At 42.5% G+C, this 18,413-nt stretch overlaps 1 protein-coding gene across 6 annotated transcripts in view; it reads left to right on the top strand.

The window, feature by feature from the left end:
* Positions 1-18,413, top strand: part of TRPM8 (transient receptor potential cation channel subfamily M member 8) — a 159,323-nt gene that overhangs the window by 130,103 nt on the left and 10,807 nt on the right. For 3 of the 6 annotated variants that reach the window (XR_007506004.1, XR_007506002.1, XR_007506003.1), the window contains 11 exons: positions 1,525-1,627; positions 2,678-2,796; positions 3,114-3,404; positions 4,533-4,628; positions 5,486-5,615; positions 8,163-8,308; positions 9,058-9,170; positions 9,629-9,836; positions 13,460-13,551; positions 14,588-14,729; positions 16,163-16,364. Coding sequence is in view for 2 of the 6 variants with exons in the window: in XM_049800247.1 (XP_049656204.1) it covers positions 1,525-1,627; positions 2,678-2,796; positions 3,114-3,404; positions 4,533-4,628; positions 5,486-5,615; positions 8,163-8,308; positions 9,058-9,170; positions 9,629-9,845; positions 13,460-13,551; positions 14,588-14,729; positions 16,163-16,334; positions 16,575-16,752 (1,799 nt within the window). In the remaining 4 variants the exon portion in view is untranslated. Of the gene's footprint in view, positions 1-1,524; positions 1,628-2,677; positions 2,797-3,113; positions 3,405-4,532; positions 4,629-5,485; positions 5,616-8,162; positions 8,309-9,057; positions 9,171-9,628; positions 9,846-13,459; positions 13,552-14,587; positions 14,730-16,162; positions 16,365-16,574; positions 16,753-18,413 lie in introns of those variants that run through there. The other 3 variants (XM_049800247.1, XM_049800235.1, XR_007506005.1) reach the window with 3 other exon arrangements.

The following is an 18,413-nucleotide window of genomic DNA, read 5'->3' as shown; positions in this document are numbered from 1 at the left end:
AATGTGTGTCTTCCCCCTTCCCGATTAGTATGTAAGTAAATTATCATATTTGTTGTTTTAGCACCATTAGCTGAATTGATTCTATTCTGCTTTGAACAAGGGCTACAACTTTTATCTAAAATACACGGACCAAAGGTCAAGATTAGCAGTAAGACTTTTAGGGGTATTTGTGGAGAATGTCTCTACCCCCATGTGCGATTTCATGAACAAAGTTAACCCGTTCATTACAAATCCATTAACTTGAGCTAATTGACTTTCTCAATTAACTGCCCAATACTTTATCCTGGATTCTGATTCTGTTTTGCTCTCTTGGTTAATTAGCTCCTACCCACGCTCACAGTGGGGAGCAGGGAGTGGGGAGTGATTGCTTATTCAAACTTCAGTCAAAATTCATAATGGGGAATGGAAAATGTTATATTGCTTCCTGTACGCTTAAGGCCTCTTCTCTCAGCTTTCCATGCCCTGCCCTTAACTTTTTTTTTTTTTTTAAAAATGAATGTACCATTGCAAGTTGTTTGCAGGCCCCAGAGAGCAATTCAGACACTCAAACTTTTGTGTGTATTTTCTGTGATATAACCCAAGCAAAGCTTGTGAAGTTTAAGCAGCTATTGTTTCTGGCAAGGCCTGACTCAAATCTCTTGGTTGGAGCTTGGCAGAGTGAGTCCATGGATCAACCTGCAAGTTCCACTGGACAACCTGCTCCACTTGACCCTGTTTGAGCAGCGGGATCTCCAGACCTATCTTCCAACTTCAACAATTTTCTGCTTCTGTAATAAGAAGCTTACAGGAAAAAGGGCAGGAATAGGGCATGGTCTTTTGCAGAGACAGTCCTGCAGAAACTGTGTCTGAACTTGCACTCTGAGCCTGGGGACTGTGACATCCAAGCCTGAAGAGGAAAAACTGCCCTCTGAGCAGACCATGACCCTCTGGTTTCTAGAAGGAGCTCTGCACTGGGGAGTGTGGAGCTGCTGAAGGCAGTTTTCCCTGTTTGGTCACCTGGCCACACTCCTCACAGCTTCTGCTGAGCTGCCTTGGAGTGTACCTCCTCCTGCAGTCAAGAATGGCTAAGATTATTTGTTTTGTATGTGCTAGAATGAAAGTAACTTTACAAGGCTTGGTTATGTGAGAAATGATCTCTGGTTTTGACAAAGCACAGGGAGGTAGAAACTGTTCTCTAATGAACTGCTAGACATTTGTTGGAACTTGCGCTGTCACAGTCTGTTTTCTTTCTGAGTAGTTTCTGATTACTGAGATTATATCTTTTTGGTTATGATATTCTGCACAGGGGAATCACAGTTAGTTGCTGTATGCTCAGAGGATTAATCTTGTACTTTGGTGGCTTTAAAATAAATCTCATTATCTACTTTGATCTGGACTTGATTAATTTTTAACTGTATGTGGAAGTAGGACTGATGAGAAGCAGTTTTGCTACAATGTGATGGGAAATTTCTTTTAAAGGTGCTCTAGGAGATCAACTACTAAACAGCCTACATGGCTTTCAAATGGAACTTTTCCTTTTTGTAGATCAAAGAAGTCCTTGAGAACCCTCATTTGCTGACAGTTATCAAAATAGAAGAAGCTGGAGATGAAATTGTGAGCAATGCTATTTCTTTTGCTCTGTACAAAGGCAAGTAATTGTTTTTCTGTTTTGGTGTTTTTTGGTGGGTTTTTTTGGTTGTTTGGTTGTTTTTGTTGGTTTTTTTTGGTTTTTGTTTTTGGTTTGTGGTTTTTGTTTTGTTGTTTTTTTTTTAATAGATGGGAAAAGATGGCTATTTATTTTCTAGAACAGCCTTCCTTAGAGTAGTGTCATCTCTCTAGAGTTAAGCTTCTGCCACGGTGTGGAGCTTGTCTTCATCTGAAGTGGTGTGGACAGGCTACAGCAGCATTATGGGATCTGTTAGTTTGGATGAGATCAAAACCCAGTCCAGATAATTGAGAAGGCATTTAGCAGAGCTTTGTGGTTGCTGGGATAGCATCTCTGAGTAGCAGCACACAAATATGCAACACAACAGGGAGTCAGGAAGCTAAGCAAAGGATCTTTTCTGGTTATACTGCAGAAGTGGATTACTCTACATCCTGCAATGTAAAATCAAGTGTCTTTCGTTATATATGTGGCTTGAAGAGGTTTGACTGGCATTCAGCAGGGAGAGAAGTATCCAGTTAATTAGCAGTCATTGTGCAGGGCTGCTTCCTAACTCTTTCAAATCCCAGTGACTTGCTACCGTGAGTAACATGGACCTGGGCTCTCTGCTACTGCAGCAGAGCAGAACTGGTACTCAGTGAAAGTTGCTGGGCTGACATTTTCCTGTCTGTGCATAGAGAAAGCTTATGAACGTTACAGCTCGTCATGACACTTCTTGTGTAGGGCCCCATTGAGAATCCTGCAGAATTTGTTTTGTGTAGAGGATGCAGGACACTGAGGAGCCTGAAGGAATTGTGCTGATTTTGGTTGATGATATGCTCCTAGCATCTTGTTTGGTGCCTATGTTGGACCATAAATATGTCTCTAAGCCTCCAGCATCCTCTAAAACTCAATCAGGAATATGCACATGAGTCTGGGGAAAGACACTCGATAGGGGTCTTGTCAGGTAGAGTGTGAAAAGCAGAGATGAATAACTATGCCAAGAAGCTCTTTTGTCTCTGGTCTTTTACCTAGAGGATTGTTCCTTCTCTGCAGCTTTCAGCACCAATGAACATGATAGAGATAACTGGAATGGGCAGCTGAAGCTGCTGCTGGAGTGGAACCAGCTGGACCTGGCCAGTGATGAGATCTTCACCAACGACCGAAACTGGGAGGTACAGACCACTTGTGTCTGAGTACAGTGACATGGGACAGGGGAGCAGTGGCAAGAGAGACGTTGTAACAGCAGCCACTAGCTCTGTACCTCAACCTCTGTGATGATCAGAAAGAGTGTCTAGTCCTCCTTGCACTGACATCACTGATTGCAAAGGTTATCTGCCTCTGCCAGAAGGACTCTAGGCCATCCAACAAAGGCAACTGTATACAGAAAAAACTGATTCTGTTGAAAATGTGGCAGTTAGCCACATGTGTCAGGCCCTTAGGTAAGCTTTACATGTCTCCTGTGCTCCCTAATATTTGCTTTTCTTCCTAGTCTGCTGACCTACAGGATGTCATGTTCACAGCCCTAGTGAAAGACAGGCCCAAATTTGTCCGTCTCTTCCTGGAAAATGGCTTGAATCTGAGGAAGTTCCTTACCACAGAGGTCCTTAGAGAGCTGTACACAAACAACTTCAGCAGCCTGGTGTTCAAGAACCTGCAGATTGCAAAAAACTCCTATAACGATGCACTCCTCACATTTGTGTGGAAGATGGTTGAAGACTTCCGAAGAGGTCTTAAAAGAGATGACAAAAATAGCAAGGATGAGATGGAGATACCTCTTTCGGTAAGCATTGAACAGTTTGATTCCACTGTGTGTCCCCTGAAAGGAAAAAACAAAAATTAAGTTTTGTTTCTGGTATAGCAGGATTTGCTTTAACAGTCTCAGCCTTGTTTTACAATTAACATATTGCCCCATTTTACAAATACATGTAATGGTCATTTAACTACAAGAAAAATGGGTGACTTTGGGTGTGAGTAAAAATATTTTCTATTAGAGCAGTCAATGCTCTAGTTATGCTTGTAATTTACACCAATATAAATTCAGAGTCTAGTACAGAGGTGCCAGCTGGGCATGAGGAATTTGGACTCTTATATTTTGGTACAGACTCTTGTATCTGAAACCTTGCTTGTTGCAAGGGTGTCAAGCATCTTCTGGACTTTATTTCACTCTCAGGTAGAAGCAGACATAGTTATCACAGCACAGTAGGTTCAAACATCAGATCCAGATCTGAATTTCAAAACTGGAGCTTGGGCATTAGGTAGGAAACCTCTGAAATCAGTTGTAGACTTCAGAGATGCAATGCAATACATGAGACATTTGGGGGAAGCTTGGTTTAAAAATTCTGGTTAGCTCTGAGAGTTTCCACCAAAGCTTGTGGTTCTTAAAAGTTTTGTTGCTCAGGAGACATTATGTGATGGCTTTGTCGTCGCCAGTGCTGATTGCTCTAATGCAAAGATGGTGGTATAGAAATTCCTCTTTGTTTAAGTTTTTGTGAAGTTCAGGGTCTTGCTTAAACACAAAAGGCATATTGGTATAAAGTCAGTATTCCTTTTAGAGGATGTTAATCTGTGTTCTCTAAACATAAAGTCAAGCTGTGAATGAAGCTATCTGAACTGCATGGGTTAAGGCAGAAAGTGACTGTGACCCAAATGTCCTTTAATGCCAACTTCAGGAAAAACAGGGAAGCTGATTCTTCCACATCAGATAGGAAAATATAAGGCTTTAATGTAAATATAAAATATAACCTAACTTACTGTGCATGACAAGTGCCAGGTAGCTGACAGAGAGGATCAGTGGGTTGGCTGTAAAAGAAAGAAAATATGAAAACAGGAGAGTGGCAGGCTAGGATTTATTCCAGTTGAAAACAGTTTGATGAGCTCAGGTCTGAGGAGTTGTTGCTCTTTCTTTCAGGATGAGTGTCCTATCACAAGGCACCCGTTGCAAGCTCTGTTTATTTGGTCAGTTCTTCAGAACAAGAAAGAGTTGTCTAAAGTAATTTGGGAGCAAGTAAGTTGAATTCTCCTTTATTTCTCTCTGCAAACAGTACATTGGTGTTCCTTGTCTTTGTTTTGTGGGCCTTTGAAGGCTCTGGATCCATCTTCAAGCACAAAACCACAAGAGATAATTGCTAGGCAATTCAGTAAGTAGGTTTAATATTACCCATTTTGTGTTTGGGTGTGGATTTCATACTTTCCTTTCCTAAGGTCACGTGTGAGTCAGCCAGTCCAAACTAACATGTACCTATAGTTGTATGTTCTCATCTCTGTTCAAGCTTGGATGCTGAGTTCCCACCCATTTTGCAATATGGATGTGTTCTGATCCCAGGTATTTGATTGAAATCCATTTCTAATTTTAATTAGACAGTACATTTAGTGATGATTGTATCAAATACATAATTCGCAGGCTGTAAATGTGAGGCTAATGCAAGCAAAGCTAATGGATGCTCCTGTTCACGTTGGTCTTCATGTCTGAAACCGAGTGCTTCTTACCTGTACATATAGATTCCATTTGAATGGAGTGGACTAACGTAGTCTGGGCAGTTCTGGGTACACCCAAATGGTCCAGACTGCTGGACAGTGAAAATGGTAGTGTAGCTCATGGCAGAGCAGACAATCTTTGGTGAATCTTCAGCCAGAGATGCAAAGCTGATATATAAGTATTAAACACAAGAACTTTTCAGACTGGTCACAAAGTTGTTATCAAACCAGTACACTGATGGTTACCATTTGTTTTGTGGAACTGGATTTTCATTTGCCAGTCCTGACTGGGAACTGAGCAGCTGCAAAAAAAGGGGGATAATTTTTAAAGGATGTATCACATTCCCCTCGCAGAGGGCTTTGCATGACTTAACTCTCTCTCCATAGACCAGAGGTTGCACTTTGGCAGCCCTTGGGGCCAGTAAGCTCCTGAAAAGCATGGCAAAGGTGAAGAATGATATAAATGCTGCTGGTGAGTCTGAGGAACTCGCTAATGAGTATGAGACAAGAGCGGTAGGTAAGTGCCTTCTTTAAGTCCTTTAGAAATTTAATGAGAGGGGTGAGAGATCAGTAAATTGTTTCCTTTCTTGGAACATTACTTGTTTTAATGGTCTCCAGGTCTAGTGTGCACCAATGATTGCATAGTGATGTTTTTATTTTGTGCAAAGCAAAACTGATAACCCTGGTGGTTTTGTTCAGCAAAATGCAAGGCAAGATAATTCATTCAATTTGCCTGAAATGCTGCCCAGAAATCCAGCCTGAATTTTAAAGAAGAGAAATGACATCTCAAAAGGAAGTAGAAAGAAAGCTTTATTTAGAAAACTAGATATCCAACGTTAAATGCTTCCCTTTAATGTCAAAAAGTGTTTTTACTGCCTAGAAATCTCTTCCACACCATCTGTTCCCAGCAGAAACTGTGTCCCCTGTCTGAACAGCTTGCCTCCAAAAGTGGGTGTTCTGGGATTTTTGGGGGGTAGATAATTCCTTTTGTTGGGAAGAAAAGCTACCTAGCTCTAATGGCAAGGCTGAAAAAGAACGGTGCCCAGAAATAGGAAGGAGAATATAGAGTAAGAGAAGATTTCTGCATGAGTGCTGGTAATATTCAGGTTGAGAAAAGCCACCCTTCAAATTTGCAGGAGTACTTGTGGGGAGTGAGAATAAATTGTAACTAAAAAGTGGATTGAATTCCCGAATTCTGAACTGCAAAATCATATACCTTCCTTATTCTAAGATGACAAGCAATACTGTCACTCATTAAGAATGCAGATCTAGCTTGGGTTTTTTTTCTTTTTTCTTTTGTATGACCTTCAGTTTCTTCATTTGCAGGGATTGTGAATGGTTCAGAATTGAGCTCTGCCTCTCATGGGCTGGAGTGACTAATAGTTTCTTGTTTAATGAGGGTAATGGGTGGCAGGAGAACAGGGGAATGTTCTTTTTTTTAGGACTTCCCTTTTCTGAAGCAGCAATGCTGATATTTCCTCAGTGTCTAGTTATTCTGCAAATTATTCAGAGAAACATGCAAATGAAAGCCAGCACAGTTGGTAGATACCAGAGCAGGGATTAATTTGTAGCACCCACGACTTAGAAACTCAAGCTTATCTGTAGTGTGCTCTGTGGTGCAGGACTTTGGTTTCTAAACTTGGAGGGAGATAGAACACAGTGGTGCCTCTGGGGCTTTATTATGGGTTATGGCCTTGTTCTCTTGCCTGGCACAGAAAATGGTGGATCTCTAACTGCGTTGCTGCCCAGCAATTTGATGTCACCACCAAGTCAGATTAAGTGACAGGTAAAGTGTAATAGCCCTGCAGGTTGAATAGGAAACCATAGAAATGTTGCTGGAAAGGCCTTCTGGAGGCCTCTAGTCCAGTCTTCTCATTGAGGTGGTGTTACCACCAGGACTAAATAAGTTCAGTCATGGCTTCTTCTAGCTAAATCTTAAAAATCTCCACAGATGGATATTATTTTATTGCTCCTAAAAGCAGATCATGTTTGTTCCTTTTCTGAGGCTAATGGAGACTCGATTGACCTGTTGAACTTGAGCCTTATTTTATTTGTGTGTATATCACCAAAGCTATTTCACTAGCTGCTAAGGAGTGGCACGAGGCCACACTGAAAATACCTTGCTTCTTACCAGAAAGTATCTCCTACTTCACAAGGTGAAGACAGCTTAAACAGGCTTTCTTAAAGGTTTCTACATCCTTCAGGCCTGACTATTTAGCAGGACACTGAGAAGTGAACATGCCCCATTGAAGTCTGTCTATCAAGATCTTTCTCCATGTTGCAGTGTATGTGGCAACACCAGCCAAAAGTATTGCTGTATGCGTGCATCCTTGCAATTACAGTAACAGCTGTTTGTGAAATGCCTGGGAAAATGCACTCTTGGAGAGAAGAGCTTCTAGTGAAGGCTGGTGTGTTTTATAAGGAGCTGGATCGCTCTTCAGGGCAGTTATGCTCTGTCACAGATACACCAACAGAACTGCCTTCGAGTGGGAAATGTCCAGAGCTGGAAAGAGAAATAATTTTTCACTCTGTGTGCGTTGTTAGTGGCAAAAATCTATAGGCAGAATAAGATGCTTATGGCTCTTCTAAAACAACTGTGTTTGCAATGCAGTTCCCAGTGAAAAAGCATCAGATTCTGCCCTTGTTGTTCTACCCTACTCTTAATATATGACTACTGAGACTGACTATAAGTCATTAGATCAATGCTAAATGAATGACGATGAAACAAGCAGATATACTGAGTCATCTGAGTAGGAGAAGTTAATATTTTTTACTCAATTAGTGCAGAACTCAACTTAATGCTATCTCTGTGTGAACTGATTTAGTATTACAGTTTTCCATCGAGACGTGAATTCTGTATGAAAGCTTAATACATGCAAGTGGGGTTGTAAAGCAATGCATGTGTTGTTTTACCATGCTGAAAATGTGTAAAGAGTTCTTGTGTCTGCATACTTTAATATTACAAATATTATACTTTGGAAGTCACTGAAGACAATTGCCCCCAAGTTGGTGGGAGATTGAGTCTGAAGTTGGAGCTCAGTGTGGGGCTGCTTCTTTCCTCCAGAGCTGTTCACCGAGTGCTACAGCAATGATGAGGATCTAGCTGAGCAGCTGCTGACCTATTCCTGTGAAGCCTGGGGAGGGAGCAATTGCCTGGAACTAGCAGTGGAAGCTAGAGATCAGCAGTTCATTGCACAGCCAGGGGTGCAGGTAATGTCAGTGAAAAGAGTTGCACAGATTACTGTAACTCTTGAGATCTGGGTGGCTTAAAAAAAAGTGAATTTACTTGCTGTGAAAATGCTATAACTGCACGAACAGTCTGTGAAAGGGTAATGCTCAGACACTGTCCTCATGGAAGTGAGAGCCTCCAGGCAAGGTTTCCTAGCCCTGTGAACACTGAGCTTTGCAGGGCGGCAGCGTGGCCGTGTCCTGCAACATGCTTACAGAACCAGTGTCTGCAGTGCTGTGGAATGGATCCCAGAGAGCACTGACTGTGGCTGGTGGGGTACAGGGTGTGTGGCTCCTCTTCTTGAAACAGGAGCTGGCTGATTTGCCCAGAAATGTTAAGTCAGGGGGGGAAGACTTGATTTAGAGCTGTAAATCATGATGAGCTGGATGATAAAAACTGCCTGAAGTGACTTCTCCCTTGGCACAGCTCCTCTGTATGCACAGTATGGATGTACTGCCCAGCATAAAGTGCCTTATAAATCAGGTCAACATGAGGCTGACGAGGACTTGAACTCCTTGTCATGTAGACTGGAGGATGGCTGGACTAAGGAACCAGCATGCTGTTACTGATGCAGAAAGCTTTCTGTATTGTTGAAACAGGAATCCCAGTTATTTTGATTGAAATCTCAAAGTTTTGGGTTTTTTTTACTACATCAAATGTTGTCTAATAGCATTCCTAGATTATTTTGTTGCTGTTAGAACAAATGAGGATATTTTCTTCTTCCCTGCAGAATTTCCTTTCCAAGCAGTGGTATGGAGAGATTTCAAGAGATACTAAGAACTGGAAGATTATACTGTGTCTGTTCTTTTTTCCTTTAATAGGCTGTGGTTTCATCTCATTCAGGTAATTAACTGGCTTCTCATTAGCAGAAGCAAAGCAAGTCAGTTAATCATAGGACAATTCAGGCCAGAAGGGACCTCTGGAGATCATCCAGTCCAACCTCCTCTCAAAGCAGGGTCAGCTGGAGCAGGTTGCCCAGGACTGTGTCCAGTTGGGTTTTGAGTATCTCCAAGGATGGAGACTCCACAGCCACTCAGGGGGACCTGTTCGAGTGTTCAATCACTCTGAAATAAAGATATTTAATGGCTGAATGAGGTGACAGATCATGTCCTCACTCTGATCCGGAGTTAAGATGTGCCAATTTACTTGCATGCTTGAAGTCAGTGGATGCAGAATGGCATTACCTTTAATGTCCTGTGCTAGACTTTGCAACTTTCTCATTTTCACTTTGATGCAGAACACAAATGTTTCCAGGCACAAAAGCTATGCTTTGAGACCTTTTCCCTCTTTTAATTCCTCAGGAAAAAGCCTGTGGAGAAGAGTAAGAAACTCTTCTTGTATTATGTGTCTTTCTTCACCTCCCCCTTTGTGGTCTTCTCCTGGAATGTCATCTTCTACATTGCTTTCCTGTTGCTCTTCGCCTACGTGTTGCTTATGGATTTCCAGAAGGAACCTACCATCCTGGAGATGATCCTTTACGTGCTGGTCTTCATTCTGCTTTGTGATGAAGTGAGACAAGTAGGCAGCGCTTGCAAACCAAAAATGTTTAGTGCTAGATTAAAAGCCTTGTGTTTTTTCCACTCCTAGTAGCATAAGACAGTGCAGGCAGCTTCTAAGTTATAGGGGAACCACTTCTTGGGAGATATGTTCAGGCAACTCAAGGCACGATGAATATTATTTTTTTTTCCCTGATGTTTAATTCCTACTTGTGCCCCAATAGCATGCACCAAGAGGAATGCGTATTGACCTTGAGGCTCTGTGGATAAGCTGATGCTGATGGAGATATTTCCCAGGAATGCTTGGCTTGGATTGCCAAAGCAGTTGAGAATAGGAGGTTAAATTTAACACATCTATCTGGGTGCATATCTCTAGATCAAGTGATTCCTGCCTCTCTTCTCCACCGCCCCCCCCCCCCCCCGCCTTTTTTTTTTTTTTTTTTTAACCAATGAGCAACTTATTGTTATGTATTTCTGTTTATCTTTTAATCATAAATACAGGTGTTGCTGGTTTCATGTAGTCCCAAGGACCAGTTTTGGACTGCCTACACTGCTTGTGCTGGTGTGGTGTGGGAAGAGTTTGTGGGACTGCCTTTATAGCCAGCCACATAGTTGATATTCTTTTTACTTCATATGTAAGGGCACATATGAAATATGTTGGTTTTCAGGCAAGCTGATTTCTATCAGTGTTCAGAATAGTGGGAAGATGCTGGGGAAATTGGAAGAGAAATGGGTGTGTGGTTTCTGTGCAGTGCTGTTTTTTGATTGTCCTGTAAGGCATTAGTCTCTACATGAGTGTTTGTGGGTGATCTGCTGGATCAGACCACCCTGCAATAACATTTCTTACATGAGCTCAAATGACATGGCTGAGTGTTGATGTCACTGTGCTTAACTTGCTGTGTGGTCTTTTTTCCTTTTTAATAGTCAAGGTGGTGCCCTGTTTAAGGCAACTTTACTTGCTAAGGAAAATGGGGAAAAAGTAAAAGACTCTGTTGCAATGAGAACACTAATGGAGTGTTTGTTTCTGCTGATTTAGGTTCTGGTGTCTCTGGACCTGTCCTTGCACTTCCCGTGTGTACCCAGCAAAAGTCCTGGGGAAAGCCTTAGGGATAGAAACCTTTTTTCCTACCAATGTCACTATTTCTTGCTACCCTGAGCAGGAAGAACAGCTTCAGATCCCAGTAATCCCATTGATAGCTGGTGGCCGGACTGTACCAATTTGATTGTGGGAGTGGAGGCAGCTAAAACAGAGACTTTATTGAAGATTTAGAGTTATCTTAAGCCAGCGTTCTGGCTTCAAACTTATTTTGCTAAAGAGCAGAACGCAGAGCAATGTCCCAAACCTCTAAGCTTCTCAGGAAACTTTCTGCCTGGCTTCCTCCAAGATAGATTATGCATGCATTGGTGTAACTCTGCAGTCAAAATAGTATCTGTGTCCTTAATATTTAAAAAAAGAGGGATGTCTCAGATTTTGCTTTTGCATCAAAGGAAAAGTAAGACTAATGTTGCCTGGGGTCCCACTGTACCTGCTGCAGTCAGATAACTAGTTCTGGGGAGAAATCAGCCCTCTGATTAGAGAGTGGTGTGTCTGTGGCAGTGACAACTACTAGACATTGTTCCAAATTTAAAGGAGATTATTTCACCGTTTGGGAGAACTGAACTGTATCTGAACTGTAAGCCACTGGCTCTGCCTTGTCTTCACTTCTGATGGTCCTAGAGATTTTTAACTAGCCAGAGCTACTTTCTCATATCCTGTTTAGAGCTGTCATGGCAATAGTGAAATCGGAGATGCCTTTTTCCTGCTATCTTCTTAGCCACATGGATGTAGCCTACAGCCAGGTGAGTGGGTAGACTTGTGGGGTGTGCAGGAAAGCCCCATTTTCTCAAATGGGGAAGGAGTCTGGACAGAATCTCCATGCACGTTAACTCTTAGCAGTGGGAACTGCTTGATATTTGAAGGACTTAACTGCACTGCAGTCTCAGTTGTTCTCGCTTGTTTACAAGCATCTGCCTCTGTTTTCTCTCTGTTTCTGCTTTAGATGGAAACCTGTTTCCTTTCCTCCATCCACAGTTGTGCCCTTAATAGAAGAGGCATCAGGCTTAAACCTGCTGCATTTAATACAGCTGTAGTGCAGTGATATGCTATTGCTTTGTGAAAGACATTTGGACCATGTGTGTCTAGCCGTTCACATAAAACCCCACTTCACTGTCATGTGTAGCAAGACAACTTATGTTTGATTTAGGGAGTTACTAGACAGAGGCAGCCCTATGTCATAGGTGTCAGACATGCCATCCCCACTCAGTCCCCAACCTTTGGTACCTTAAACAGTAAGAAAGGTGTGTTTGGGTCCCAAGATGCTGAAATAGTGTCTGGTAATACTTTGAGCCTGACACCCTGGTAGCTGCCACAACTGTCCATCTTTAGCAATGCGTCCCATCATGTGAAGAAAATGCAACAGCTGTGCAACTGCAACAGCAAAGTGGTGGTCTCTACTTATAGCTGCTTCTGCATTTAGAAGAAAACTCCCCTCAATCTTTGTTTCCCATAAAAGTACTGAGAGCAGAATTGCCTTCCTTGGGTATGCCAGTTATAGAGAGATTCACTGATCAGTACTGTACTAAGCTTTGATTATTTCAAGAAAATTAAAAAGAATTATGATCAGGGACTCAATCTATTTCTTCAGTCCTGGCAGAGGTTTCTCCTGGCTAAGCTACTTGTCCTAATGAGTCACCTCTGGATTGGGTCCAGAAGTTGGTTCTTGCAAAAACTTTGGATCAAGCGTGCAGTACCAGTCAGTCTGGGAATGGGCAGATTCTCACTAGACTTGCAATTCAGAAATAGAGCGCCAAGTAATTAAAAGAATAAATTAAGCCTACATCTTTGATCAAAAGCATGTGTGTGTAGCCAGGGACAGATTACTGAAAGGCTCTGTGAAGAAAGAGAAGCTGGAATAGTTCAACTGCCCCGAAACAGTGACCCTCCTGCCTCCTTGCAGTGTTTCATCTGCTCTTAGTGTGTCACACCAGGACTCCTTTGACCCATTTGGCAGCAGTTCTGCTGGAGCATATGGTGATCTACCCTGAGGTCCCCTGGCAGCATGTGTATACACATGTGAGCACTAAGTCCATCAATCTCAGCTCTTGTCAGGACTGTTCCCTCCTCTCCCCATGCACAAGCACTAGTGTGGTTGGGTTATGTCCTCTGAGCGCAGTAACCCACACTGTGGTGCAGTGTTTGTGTTGCTGATGTGCTTGACTGGTCCTAGTGCAAGAGCATTAGGTTAGGACATCTGAACTGCAGGAGAAGATGTGTTAAGGAGCTCTAAACATAGAAAATCTTGACCTGTAGTCCTATTGGAAGTTACAGTAAAAACATGTTGCCAGTTATTTCTGGCATTGGTGGATATATTAAAAACCCTTTTTGGGGGAAATTAAAAGCAATCTGAACTCTGGTATACCCATTATGTGTGACAAAAAATTAACTGGGCAAGGAAACAATCCTTACTCTATTGCAGTGGGTGGAATATTTACCCGTGAGGACATCCAGTGGGGAGAGAGAAGGGGAAGATGGATGAGCTCCCCATGTCACTGGTCAGTGCTCTGTGGTGGTTACTTTCTGCTCTTTTTCCTTCCCAGTGGTACATGAATGGCAGTAAGTATTTCTCAGATCTGTGGAATGTTATGGATACACTAGCAATCTTCTACTTCATAGCAGGGATTGTGTTCAGGTGAGTAGTATCTTTTCTTGTGGCCATGTTATGGCTTTGCTTCCTTTCTGGGTTTTGACTACAACGTGTAATGAGATTTTGGGAAATGACGTGTTTGTGAAACTCCCTGTTCTTTATGAAGGCCCCAGATACTGCCAAGGCTTGACTCTAAATCTGTAAAAGCAAATAAAGAAATAAAATATAGTGATTAGGGAACATCTGCATGCAATTATTTTCTTTTTTTTGTTTAATGGAAGTTGAGTCTATCCTTGGAGTCAGAAGTGCCTTTCCTAAACTCAGATCTTTCTGGGCCACCAGGACAGCCCTTCTTAATGCTTAGGTTTGGATGAGCATGTTTAGAAGATGATGATTGAAATAGGCTTAGGTTTCGTGACAACGCCTTCAAGACTGGCTATATAGAGCATATCAAAGTTGCAGGGTAAGATGGTTAATATCTTGGAGAGTCAGAAGTTCTTTGGGATTTTCTCTGGCTCCTATTATTGACTATTTAATATGGTAATCTGGACTCTTTGAGCTTTAGTGTGTTGTATTTAAGGGGACCGTAATTGTACCTACAATAGTCTAACTGAATGCCATTAGCTCACATAAGCTATTTTACATGAATGGGTGAGTTAACAACCATGACAAAGAAATGATGGAAACACATTTTACAGTGTAATTGTTCAGTCAACTGTAACTTAGTTGTTGTTGCCTCAGTGCAGCAGAGCGGTCATTGCACTGTGATCTTTTTGGAGGGCTGTAGGAGTAGCTAAAAGTACAAGATTTCTTTGCTGTTAATAGTTTTAGAGACTAAGAGGAGACACAGTGATGATATAGCTAAGATAGGAAGGGTGTAAACAAGGTGTGCATTGACCAGTTCTACCACCTGTCATCAGGTATGGGTTGGTGGGAGAGGGTATGGGGCCCTGGATAGCTGTGCTCTGTTTCCCAGTTACTCACTTTCCACTCCCCATTTCAGTGTTTCACTGTATTTTCACCCGATTTCTGCATGCTTTACCCAATGCTTGTCTTAATTTTTTTTTACTGTCTCCATCAGGCTTCACTCATCTGATGAAAGCTCTTGGTATGCTGGGAGAGTCATTTTCTGTTTGGACTACATAGTTTTTACTCTGAGGCTGATCCATATTTTCACAGTTAGCAGGAATCTAGGACCCAAAATTATTATGCTGCAGAGGATGGTAAGATTCTGGCAGCTGTTCAAGGAAGTCTAAATAAATGATGTGACACCTTTTTTTTTTCTTCAAGAGTGAAAATCACCACTGTTCTGATGATGGCAGCAAGTTCTCTCCTTCTCTTAAATCTGCTAAACAGGATTAATTAAGATTCAAATAGGACCTAATTAAGAGCAGGGCCTTTTTCTCTCCCTCTGCACAAGGAGAGAATAAAGATCAGGCTGAAGAACAGAAGAGGAAATTTGTTTCCTGGTAGATTTGTCTTACGTGTCTCATGTTTCAGTGGTATATTCCATCACTCTTGTTGCTCACGTGAACGTTCACCAAACAAGACAGTGATGATAAATGGTACAGGAGGAGGATTTCTGTCTTCTACTGCATCCATCACACAAATAATTGGAGAAGCTGGTGGTGAAGAGCCTCTTATGGAGTGGCCAGGCTAATTCCGTCCTTTGTAGCTGGAGGGCATGTTTGCTAGCAGACTGGGAAAGGTAACAGGAAGAAAGTGGCATTCCATATAATATGGATGTGGCTTTACTGCAGGTGTGGGAATGAGGAGAATTGGAGAGCTGGAGTATGCCTGAATTTGTGCATGTCACCTGGAGCTGATCTTGTATATGGAATTTAAAAACCAGCTGTGTGGTGACAATGGGAGTAACAGTGTGGTCTGCAGCTTACCCAGAAAGCCTTTACTTTGCATGTACCACTGCTGCAAAGCTGAAGTCTAGAGATTACCTAGTCCTAGAGTGCCTTATGATATGGAAGCAACAACACAGGATTGTTTCCTGTACAACTTTCTCTTGTTTAGCCTTCTTCAAAAGGGATAAGTTTTTGAGTAAGTGTAATAATAAAGATGCTTGGGGTTAGTGGAAGGGCACACCTCAGTGGAGGTGGATCTGCAACAAATGGGAAAGCTCAACCAGGATACTGCCAGTCTTCAGTTATCTGTATATTATTAAGAGACAGAAATTCATGAAACTGCTAGCCAGAGTGTCTGGACTATAAACGCTGGTTTGAAGCCATCCAGGGTAGCATTTTCAGAACTGGTGGCTGCTTTCACCTGACACTTGGCTGGAGGGTTGCAAGCTACAGTTGTTGCATAAGTAGTCTTTATATGTGGATCTTGCTTTTGTGGGTGGACCCTGTCTGATGCCAGGGGGATATCCTACATTCTGAAACGTGCCTTGGTTTTCTGGTTGCGTAAACATTTTTGAAGTTCCCTGAGTGGGAATGGTTAATTATTTGCATGCGTGTGTGTGTGTGTTGGTGACTGTAAATTTAGGAAGCAGTGATGTGAAAACATGCATTAAAATGGTGCTGTGTAGCTTTTCTAATATTTTTCTCCTCCCAAATATAAAACTGGGGAGAAAAAAGCCATGTGTGGCTTGTGACAGGCATGCGGTGTGTCACTCATGTATTTGCTTGTTGTCCTTTTCTAGATGATAGATGTCTTCTTCTTCCTCTTCCTCTTTGCTGTGTGGATGGTGGCCTTTGGCGTGGCCAGGCAAGGCATCCTGAGGAAGAATGAGCACCGCTGGGAGTGGATATTTCGATCTGTCATCTATGAGCCATACCTGGCTATGTTTGGCCAGTACCCCGATGATGTTGATGGTACCTGTTTTCTGTGGGAAGCTTTCCTGGGTGGGTGGAAGGTTCTGTCCTTTCAGTGGTTGTCCAGTCCTGTGTTGAACCCTTTCCTCCAAGCAGCAGCAAGGCAAGGTTTTATGTCTGATGGGGAGGTGGGGAAGGAGGAGGCCACACATATTGGGGTCAATGGCAGTACCTGGGGCTGGACCCAACAGAAAGAGGGGGAGAAGGTTCACTGTTTGTTCTCCTCTCTCACCCTCTGAGGTACCACATATAACTTTGACCGCTGCACCTTTTCTGGCAATGAGTCCAAGCCCTTGTGCGTGGAGCTGGATGCCAACAACCAACCCCGCTTCCCAGAGTGGATTACCATTCCCCTTGTTTGCATTTACATGCTCTCAACTAACATCCTCCTTGTGAACCTGCTCGTGGCTATGTTTGGGTATGTAATAAAGGAATGATCACTTGCTTGTGATCTCTCTATCGATATTGCTTGGAGAAAGGGAATGAAGTCCTGGAAAATGGTATGAAGCCAGACCTTGGACTCTGCCTGTCTGTGTCTTTTGCTGGGAGTAGTGTGGATGGGGTTCCCAACTTGAAACAGACCTCTCAAGTGAAGGGTGTGGCATGGGAAGGTGAACAAAGGCAAGGTTATTCAGCGTTTCTCACAGCAGTCTAATCAAAACTGATACAATGTCCTGGGGATGGCTTGCTGCCTGTCATTCTACTACTTTTCTAGGCATCCTTTGCACACTGGGCTTAGCACAAATGCCTGTGGTTCATATGGGGTGATAGCTGCCGGGTCAGTGCTTTACCAAGTGTGAGTTGCTGCACAACTGACTGTGCAAGACAGAATAAACAAGTTATTATTGCAGTCTTTCTGTGACACTCAGGTTTTATTAACCAGAACTGCTGTGTGGTAATGATGGGTGTGTTACTGCTCTGGTGAACCTGCTATTTATCGTTCTGACTTACAGCACAGGCAATGGGCCACATCTCCTTGGGACATATAAAAGGACTTTGTCTTGAAAAATGCCATCACCTCTGTATTTTATATCGTAATTTGTCTGTGGGTCTACCAGTCAGGAGGCCTACTCTGACATCTTGTGAGGTATTACACCATGCAGATGGATGAGACACCAGAAATTTGGTGCTGATAACTGCTGACTGTATCGCATAGCTAGCACTGATTTGCCAAATAAAAATGGTTGCTGTTGTGCACATTATCAAATATATATTGACTGCATTGGGACCAGCAAGAGCAAACCATAACTGGCCCTCAGGGAAAAGTTTCCTCAGTTTCTTCCAGAAATCCTACTTCTTTTCTGCTTTACACTCCCTTGCAGCCTAACAAAAATACTTACAACACCTGGGCATCATTCTTGAGGTCCGCGATGTTTATTTTTGTGTGTTTGATGGTACTTTGGCAGTGACAGACTAGGCGGGAATTTGCTTTGGCAACAAGAGTCTTTACAGGAACTGCTAAGGACTCTTGGTTTGCCTCAAAAAGATCTCCCTTCTGAATGCCAATGCCAATGTTTACTGTCCTGAGATGAGATGTATTAGTGTGATGAGTTGAGAATGCCTCAGGTTTGGGATCTGCTCACCCCTCTGCCCTGAACCTTTCTTCCCATGCTGAGCTGGACTCCAAAGACAGTCAGTAATGTGATTTTTGACAAGGCAGCTAGGACCGGTGCAGCATATCTATTTATTGTACCTAGTTTTCCTAACCTGCACAGGACCTGGGGACAGAAGACAATGCTTATACTCACTAGAAAGGGTGAAAGCAATTCACATTAATCAAGGAAAGTATAGCAGTAAGCCACTCTACCCTAGAAGCCTTTGATATTTGTTAGAACACTTATTTTAACAGCACCTAATGGTAAATGCTCTGGTTTATACAGTTATGCCAGTAAAACCCTAGCTTTTGCCAGTTCAGCTTATTTTGTGGAAGGACCCACATGAATTCTCTAATGACACTCTCAGAGCTTTGCATAGTTCATTTTAACAATAGACTGCACAATTTAAGGAGGAGCGCTGGATTGTACTGAAGTCAGGAAGCCCAGTGGGCAAACAGCAATCCCAGATGTTTTTTTCTTGATG

The sequence above is a fragment of the Accipiter gentilis genome, chromosome 1 (genome assembly GCF_929443795.1).
Source record: "Accipiter gentilis chromosome 1, bAccGen1.1, whole genome shotgun sequence".
NCBI lineage: Eukaryota > Metazoa > Chordata > Aves > Accipitriformes > Accipitridae > Astur > Astur gentilis.
This window is presented reverse-complemented; position numbering and strand designations above follow the sequence as displayed.